Source organism: Mixophyes fleayi, chromosome 12, assembly GCF_038048845.1.
Source record: "Mixophyes fleayi isolate aMixFle1 chromosome 12, aMixFle1.hap1, whole genome shotgun sequence".
Classification (NCBI taxonomy): Eukaryota; Metazoa; Chordata; class Amphibia; order Anura; family Limnodynastidae; genus Mixophyes; species Mixophyes fleayi.
This window is the reverse complement of record NC_134413.1, coordinates 24,758,327-24,768,164: the sequence shown is the minus strand read 5'-3', so window position 1 is coordinate 24,768,164 and position 9,838 is coordinate 24,758,327. Positions and strand designations below refer to the sequence as shown.

The 9,838-nt window shown below is 35.6% G+C and overlaps 1 protein-coding gene across 1 annotated transcript; it reads left to right on the top strand.

Annotated features, from left to right (window-relative positions):
- The first annotated feature begins 3,771 nt into the window (after positions 1-3,771).
- Positions 3,772-5,188, top strand: NKX2-8 (NK2 homeobox 8). Its single transcript, XM_075192553.1, has 2 exons — positions 3,772-4,065; positions 4,431-5,188. Exons 1-2 carry the CDS (start codon positions 3,921-3,923, stop codon positions 4,913-4,915), a joined length of 630 nt encoding a protein of 209 aa, XP_075048654.1. The 5' UTR covers positions 3,772-3,920; the 3' UTR covers positions 4,916-5,188.
- Positions 5,189-9,838: the final 4,650 nt, after the last annotated feature.

The window sequence follows — 9,838 nt, the reverse complement described above, 5'->3', positions numbered from 1 at the left end:
AGTATATACGGTAGTTAAATAAGTGTAGTAAGGATATCAGCCGTTCAGCATTTTATATGGAAAAGTTATCAAATGTACTAAATATTTAATAAAATTCCTGAAGGACACATAGAAGCCAATGCATTCAACTTGAAGGTGGAGAGTCCCTTTATGCTATATACAACTTTTCACAGGGCTAGATTTTTTTTTAAATGTCTTTTGAATATTTTTTTTATAAAGGTAATAGGTGCTTTCCTCTGAAATAAAGTAATCCAATTGTATTTCAAGTAACATTTACAATAGTTATTAGCAGAAATTGCAGCTGTAGCGAAGAGAATATTTTTTTTTTTACAATGTTGTAAACCAATTATTCAGTTCATAGTTCCTTAAGTTGGTAGATGTAATAGAATGTAATATTAATATTCCAAAAGTCGTTTTAGCAGTTTCCTAGAAAGATAAATTAATACCAATTGTTGAGAATGAGTCTCCAGCAGTACGTGTGTAATAAAAAAAACAAAGCAGACAAACTTGAAATATTCTGAAATAAAAAAACAAAAATCAGTCTAATTTCTGGTCATCTCTACTAAAATTTGAACGATAACGAGAAAATTAGTTTGGCCACAGCGCAGAAGGTTTTTCAAAGTAAATTTTTATTGCAGACTAGTTTATTTTATGCACTGTATTATCATTCACTTTCGATATAATCAAGCCTTTGGGGCATATTCAATTGACGGCGGGATTGCCAAAAATCCTGCGCTCAAAAAATATTACCATTATTACGGTAATCCTGCGCAGGGAAAACTGTTAATACGGTAATTTACTCGCTGGATTTCAGCTCGCAGCTCAGGGAACTGCGAGCTGAAATCCAGCGAGATATTACTGTAATAACGGTAATATTTTTTGAGCGTGGGATTGTCGGCCCCTTTGTGTCAAACTTTGCTAAATTATAAATATCACATGCAGCGATATATTGGATAATTCTACTTATGCAACTCTGAATGCAGCAATAAGGATTTCTAACTAAGAAAACCAGGAATATTAAACTTTTATGGCTACTAATTGCTGTCAATAATCCTCAACAACTGGTAAGAGTGTTGGTTAGATACAGTCTCTAGCAGATTGTATCTAACCGATACCTTGTAGCCTGCATCTTCAGAGGACAGGTGCATGTATGCAGTCTTCTGCATATGACTGGTCCCCACCACTGTGTCATCTGTCCAACGTCAGGTTGAAATTGCACAAATACACATCTGTTCACAAAAACCCTTTCAATCAGTTAAATTCATTTAAATATGAACAAAGTACTTGAAGATGAACTTATCCTTTAATATGAGTGAAACTTTTTAATAATGTGTTTCCAGACTACAGGTAAAGATGTATTGTACTGCGGATTATGAAAAGTTCCATTTGCAAATGTAATATAGAATTGTATTTTATTTGTGCATGCTCTGATTCTGCTGTATGCTACAATAACTTTTATGTTTGATTATACATATGTTGCGTTAAATGGATACATTACATTTGATCTTAGCAGAGCCCCATCGATGTCTCGTTTGCAGCGTTGTAATTTCACTTTAATGACAGTTAAAAATGTTTAATATTAACTGAATCAATTAATGAAGCATCAATAGGATGCAAAACAGCATAAACTATAATTAATTGGCTGTTATATAATTGTTCATGCCCATAGAACATAAGGCTTGCCAGACTTCATTGTGTGTGTAATGACAAGATATTATTCCATGCTCCATTAAAAATTCTATGAGAATGTAACAAAGGAAACTGATTTTCCATTTGTTATGTTGCTCTTTATTATGAAAATCCTACCACAATTGTAAAATGTAACATGTTCTACAAATTTCAAAAATTAATTTATTTGATTTCAGTATTTTAATGTATTTCTTATTAATTTTGAAATAGAATGGAACTAAGCTGAATAACTATTTGAATATTAATTTCAAGAATTAAATTATAAAAGTAATATATACATATAAATGTATATATTATTATTTAATTTTTACATAAATTTTACTCATGGACATATTTATTATTTTGAATTATTATATCTTAAGGAAAGGTGCCTGTGTACACTTATTATTGCTATCCATCTATCTATCTATCTATCTATATACATACACACACACACACACACACACACATATATATATATATATATATATATAGATATATATATATATATATATATATATAGAGAGAGAGAGAGATAGATATACATAAACACACACATACACACACACATATACTGTATATACACATTATCATAATGTATATATATATAATATATTTGTATATTTGTTTTTCTCTATTCAATGAAGCATTTATTTTGTGTGTATCCTATATTATGATTATTAAAATTAAAATAATTGTATATTTGTATCTCATGGTTGTGGTTTTATTCTGTTTTTATGTATATATAAATTTCATCAGTATTGAGTAAGCTTTTAAAACTTTAATTATTTTTCATGGTGTAGCCACTTTTTTTAAAAATAATGTAATAATGTATACACACAAAAACAGTGGTGCAGTTCATTAAAATATAAACTTAAGGCCAGTAGGTGTTTCCATCTTATCACCATCCTGTTTTATACATGGAATGTACCTATGTGAATGATTAAGAGTCCACTATAATATATATATATATATATATATATATATATATATATATATATATATATATATATATTTATATATATATAAATGAATAATGAGTGTTTTCACAGATCTGCTTTAAGATAAATATTTAATTGATACAATTTGTTTAGGATCATTTTAAGATTTCTTTTTGTTTATTAACTTTTACTAAAATATTTTGTTATTGTGTTATTTATATAGTTTTAGATTTTTATCCCCTCCCCACCATCACAAAAGTCATATAAACCTGGTTATATAAACATATGGTGAGTGACAAAAATTACACAAATTTGTCATAGATAACTATCGCTTTATGTCGTTTGTAAAAGAAGTGTTTTATTTATGTAGCATGTTCAATTTACAACTGGAGGGAAAAGATAGGCTTTGTATAAGGCAAATGAGGAGAGGAAAAAGGGACAGAGAAAAGAATGAAAGAAGCGGTCAGAAGAACAAAATAAGTTACAGACAAGGCTCTTATCAGGATAATCTGTGCATTTTTATTCCCTCTCAGACAGCTTTTCTTATTCAGAGTGAAAGTAAATATGCCCCTTATCAGCAGAAGCATGACTCTTTTCAGCAGGTCCGAGGGGAAGATAGTGTGAATGCTGAATTGCTTGTACTATCTCACACAGGGCAGGTGGATGCAAATGAAATCTTAGTGTAAAACATCCTGAATGATGCAAAACTGATCATTTCTATCACCCAGCCACCTCCATCTATGAATAGATGGTGAATTCTCCATAAAAGTGAATCAGTCATTTTTTTTGTTATTTAATTTGTGGTTGTAACTTACTTTGATGCATCCCTTGGTTACACAGAGGAGGGGGTAGGGTCAGTTTAGGAGGGGAATGTTAGTCACTGCATGCCACCCAGGATGTTATTCACAAGTAACAATTCCCATTATCTGTTCCCACTTTGGGCTAATCAGACAGAATATGTAAAGATGAATCTTGCTTCCTGTTGTCATTGGGAGGTAAGGGTTATCTCTGGGGAGGAGTGAGGGTAAGTGGAGCCGAGAAGAGGGGGGCTCCCATTCCCATTAGTGTCTTAAGCACTTGCCTCATTCTGGTACTTTGCATGCCGTAGACAGGGACGGTCTGAAAGCAGTTAGTTTATGTTTGTGTGTAAATGGGGTGGGATGTTTATATAAACAGCAACTCTCTGTAAGTGACACTAATATTTCCCCTCTACAACGAGAAGAAGGAGCAGGGTGTAGAGCCAGCTGTTGGCCACCATCTCTCGCCCTGTATATTTCTGCCAATCTCTGAAGGATTCTTCCTACTACAATCATGTCTTCCAGTAGACTCAGCTTCACAGTCAGAAGAATTTTGGATTTACCAGAATATGATGTTATACCAGCAAACCCATCCTTAAATTACAACAGGCGTTCTCCTTACCAAGACTGGGTGGAGAATGATAGGAACCACTATTTATGTAAGTAGGAGCTATTTGTGAACTAAATGTGCTTACAATAGGCAATTACTTACTAATCTCATTTATTTAATATATGCCCCTATAGTTTGTTACCAGGTAATTAAGATATTTGAGTTTTAAGTAAAAAATTACAAAAAAATAGCAAAATAATCTAAGACATTATATGAGTCTAGTATAGTATAACAGATTGTGTTACATACTATTTTGATTTATTTTGCTATTTTAACTGCAAATAATGTGTTCAGAATAACTGCTAATAATGCATTATAAAATACATAGGGGTGGTTCCTCATTGTTCATTAGCTTATTATTGCATGTTATTGTAGTTTTGACTTTCTTTTCATTTGTTGTTTAATGTTTTCCAGCTTCGGATGAGAGCAGTTCAGAGACCACGCTAGCAGACACCATGCAGAGATCTGAGACCACGTCTCACAACTGTGACTCAGAGGAGAAGAAGAAGAAACGAAGAGTCCTCTTCTCCAAGGCTCAGACCCTGGAACTGGAGAGGAGATTTCGCCAACAGCGATATCTCTCCGCCCCCGAGAGGGACCAGCTAGCTCACATTCTCCAACTTACTCCAACTCAGGTGAAGATCTGGTTCCAAAACCATCGCTACAAGATGAAGAGAGCTAAATCCGAAGTGACCAGCTCTCCACCTCTGCTGAAGCATGTCATGGTTCCAGTGCTTGTTAGAGATGGGAAGCCTTGTCATACCTGTTCCCCAACCAACTCTACAGAGAAAATCCCCATTTTCCACACACTACCACCTTCAGGAGCATTTAGCTTTGTCCACAGTTACCATCATAACCAGCATATACCTCATCCATCCAGTATTTCCTGGAGATGGTGACATAACAGCCATGGACAATGCAATACAACCTCATGAACCTGTTATGAAAGCTTGTGGGAACGTCACAAGACTCAATCGTCAATAATTTTATGGTCATGAACCTGGACAGAAAAACAACGGTGCAGAAAATCACTGCATGGAACCTTATAGATATTTTTCGGTGGTTAAACTATGAAACAAACAATGAAACAAATTTGAAACCTATCCATGTATGTATTGCAATTCCTACGTGTTTCATGTACATTTTCCTATGAGAAACCTGTAAATAATGACAAAGAGATATGTATATAGAGAACTGATATAATGTGATGCTCTTCATTTTATTTCATTTTAATAGCAAATTTAATCTTTCATTTCCTGTGAACTGTACAACAAATGTTCGTATCGAATAGATAAAATGGAGATATCTCCATATTTTGATAAATAAAATGTTTTTACAATTTTCAGAGTTTTGTATAATTTAGACTATGTATGAGAAAAGGACTCCTTTCATGTTATTTTATTTAGCGTAACTATGTGCTGTGCATTGCCATTAGGTGTGGTCCTGGTTGAATCAGTATGATACAGAATTTGATTTCCCTAATGCTTTGAGACAGATGTCAAAATGTATTTCCAGCTGTTGTGGAACAACAAGTCCCAGCATGCCAGATATTTATTTGGAGAGCCAGTGGCTGCCTAAAAGGTGAGCAGGACCTTGATTATTTGGTTTTTAATATTTATTTGAACTAGAAGTAAGTCTTATTCAGGTTTTTATTGAGGAGGATGTTATACAATTGATTTGCAGCTTCCTACGGAATCTCTAGAATATAAGCTTGCTGGAATGCTAGTTCATTGTGTGTCTTTACTATATGTTGTCATCTCTCTTTTATATAATATCCACCTTGCTTAAAGTAAGTTTAATTTACACACATTTAAGGACAGAACCTTAATTTTTCCTGTTTTACTTGTTCTATTTAGCTATATATTTTATATTAACACTTAAAAATCTTTGTAATTGGACCAGGTAAGATAGGAAATCCCATCTCCGATCCTTTTCCTTCAATAACTTTGTTTCCAATTTTTTATATAACGCTGAACATAAATCATTTAACTAACCGCCAAATACAGTGCATATATATTAAAGGGGTGTTCATGAATCAATATATACTTGTCATTGGCAAAAATATATAATCATTGTGAAGTTACAGGATAAACTGTTGTAGGAACTTGAAGTATAATAATGAAATATGAATCCTTTATTAGCTGAACATCATAGTAAAAATGCAATGAGATTTTGGTGACCTGGTCCTTCCTCAAGTGCTGCAAAATGTGAAAACCTCAGCCTATAAGTGTATAAAACAATAAAACAACTAATTCAACTGCAAGTGAGACCTTGGGGTATATTTACTAAATTGCGATTTTGAAAAAGTGGAGATGTTGCCTATAGCAACCAACCAGACTCTGGCTGTCATCTTGTAGAATGTACTAAATAAATGATAACTAGAATCTGATTGGTTGCTATAGGCAACATCTCCACTTTTTCAAACCTGCATTTTAGTAAATATACCCACTTGCATATAAAGGTATAAATTTCAGAACCACTGTGGTAACTAACTAAATTTGCAGACAAGGTAGATTGCAAGCTTGAAATCAGGTCTCTGTCTGTATGTATTACCCAGTATTGTTTTATTAACGTTTGTTCCCTATTGTAAAGCGCTACGGAATTTGCTGGCGCTATATAAATAAATGTTGATGATGATCAAGGTAAAGTAATCGAAAAAATATGTCCCAGGGATGACAGAAGTAAAACGTGAAAGTTTCAGTCAATCTCTTTGTTTTAAAACTTTTCCACAAATATTTGCGCAAAGTTTGTTACTGTGCGTGTTGGAATATAGTGTAAAATCACCAATTTCATCCTAACAAATTATAATTAAGCCTCTTCAATGGCAGTGACTTTCAAATCCCCATCATGCTCTGAAACTTGCACCAGGGATTTCAGAACTGCTGATATCATAATGCTTTTTATTTTTCTAGTTTGCATTGTATTGAATGAAATGCAAACAATGTGTAGAAGTGAAATGGGTAGCCCAACAAGGCATACTACTTTACAAACTAGACAAAATACAACATCAAATGAAAGATGTAGTGTAATCACTACACCAAACAAATAGACCAGTCACTGCCAGTAAAATACACCCAACAACACTATAGAACCACCAGAACTGTTCACTGTTAGAAACTTTCAGGGCTTTACAGTTATTTAGGTTGGAGCCCCATATACACTCATCCATCAAGTACACAATGGATGATGAATCATCTGACCATATTACCTTAGTCCAGTACTCAGTAGTTCATATTTTGTGATGTTTGCACGACTAAACTAGCAACACATTGCTAGATGGGGTGAGCGGCTTATGCACTGCAACCTGACCGTGATATTATGCTTTATGGAGTTCTCATCATACTGGGCAGCAGGGTGGCTTAGTGGTTAACACTTCTGCCTCACAGCACTGGGATCATGAGTTTGATTCCCGACCATGGCCTTACCTGTGTGGAGTTTGTATGTTCTCCAGGGGCAGGCTGGACTGGGGGGTATCTGCCCCCTGGGCCGGTCCCATAGTGGGCTACCTTTGGCTGGGTCACTGGGCCACCTGCATTTTTTCCCATTAAAATAGGCTACAGAGTCAAATCTTCCCCCCCCGGGCTAAAATCTTCCAGCCCTCCCCTGATGTTCTCTCCGTGTCTCTCTCATTGTATATGTCAGGGAATTTAGACTGTAAGCTCCAATGGGGCAGGGACTGATGTGAGTGAGTTCTCTGTACAGCGCTGCGGAATTAGTGGCACTATATAAATAGCTGCTGCTGATGATGATGATACTGGTTTTAATTAACTGGTTGCACATACCACAGGATGAAGTTTGATGTCAATTGGTCTGCAGTTGGCCACCTGTTTTGCTTTGCACTTGGAATTAAAAGTATAGCTATCATGTTCCTCAAATATGCACTTCTGCCCTTCATCATCATCTATTTACTTATATAGCGCCACTGATTCCGCAGTGCTGTACAGAGAACTCATTCACATCAGTCCCTGCCCCATTGGAGCTTACGATCTAAATCCCCTAACATACACACACACACACACACACACAGACCGAGAGAGACTAAGGGCAATTTAATAGCAGCCAATTAACCTACAAGTATGTTTTTGGAGTGTGGGAGAAAACCGAAGCACCCGGAGGAAACCCACACAAACACGGGGAGAACATACAAACCCCACACAGATAAGGCCTTGGTCGGGAATCGAACTCATGACCCCAGTGCTGTGAGGCAGAAGTGCTAACAGTAAACTATACAAGCTCCCCCTATTAAGAAAAAAAAATTATCCTCCATTAACCCATTTGTGGCTGAAGCTTTTCTCACCCCTGTACTTAGCCTAATTTGTCACATTTTGGGCACATTTCAACATAGTAATATCAGTAATTTGTTTATGCAATACACTTACAAATTACGCATAGTATTTCTTTGAAGAATTTTCAGACAATGCCAATTGTTTGCTTATACCTACTGACACAGGAGGCATAAACAATGAACCAATGAAAACAAACCTAGCCAAAAAAAAGTGTGTTTTAATTGAAATGGCAAGAAAGTGATTTAAAAGCTAATGTGTGAATATTTTTCACTAAACACCACCAAGACATAATTTGTGCTTCTTGCTTTGGCCTAAGTCCACTTGAAAATTATAATGCTTTTTATTTTGCTAGTTTGCATTGTATTGAATGAAATGCAAACAATGTGTAGAAGTGAAATGGGTAGCCCAACAAGGCATACTACTTTACAAATTAGACAAAATACAACATCAAATGAAGGGTTACCTTCCTAACCCAAGACTGGAATGAACAGTAGTTTCCAGAAGGTGGCACAATAGCAGAAAATAAAAATACAAATTACATTTTTTTCATTTACTTAAGATGATTTGACGTACCCTTTTGATTAGCCTTTTGAAAAGAATGGTACAATTTTTATGGGTAGACTTACCATAGTAAGTACAAGGAGTATCTTTATTTATATGCAACAACCACTTCTGGTTATATTTCCCCAAATATCAGATGAGGGCATTGTCATAGAGACAACAACAGTCAGTATTTAACTTATATGCAAAACAGAACACTCATTTGAACCCCTTGCATTGTAACATGGTTTTGTCCAGGAGACTGAAATAAGAATCCTCTTCATTTAAGATCCTTAATGAATCAGGCCCAAGAAACATAAAAAGGGTGGAAACGCATACCAGTTGCCAAACCAGGCAACCTACCACATAGGTACCCCTAAGATTATTGAAGCCAGGAGGGGGAGATTTGTTCATTTTAAACACCCCCCCCCCCCCCCGCCCCCCCACAATCTCTAGACTTCATAATGCCTTCTGTACTGAAGGGTGTTATTGTTTGGTGATCACCAGGCAATAACTAAATAGTGACATATCACTTGAAGGAGAGGACTATACTGATTCAAATAAGGGGCAGCCATAGTTTCTTGGAGCAAGGTTGGGGGCGATCTGGGCATTACAACACTCCTCTCCCATCCCATGTGATCACTAAATAATAACTGCTAAGGGGCATAATAATTTGAAAGATTAGGAATCCCCTTTTAGAAATGAGGGTACCTCTGAGTTTATTGAAGCCAGGATAGGGGAGATCTGTACACCCCATATTTAGACTTCTTAACACTTTCTGTAGTGTAATACAACTACTAAGGGGGCACATAATTTGAAAGAGGGGACAATCCTCTTTCAAGGGTGCCATGTGGTCTGTGACCTCACTGGATATGGGTGCAATGATGTCATCATTTGTTGACTCATCCCTCGGCCCCCAACCAATAAGAAATACCGGAAAGAGGTGAGTATTACTTTTACAGCTTTGAACCCCATGACTTCTAATGTGGAGCATGT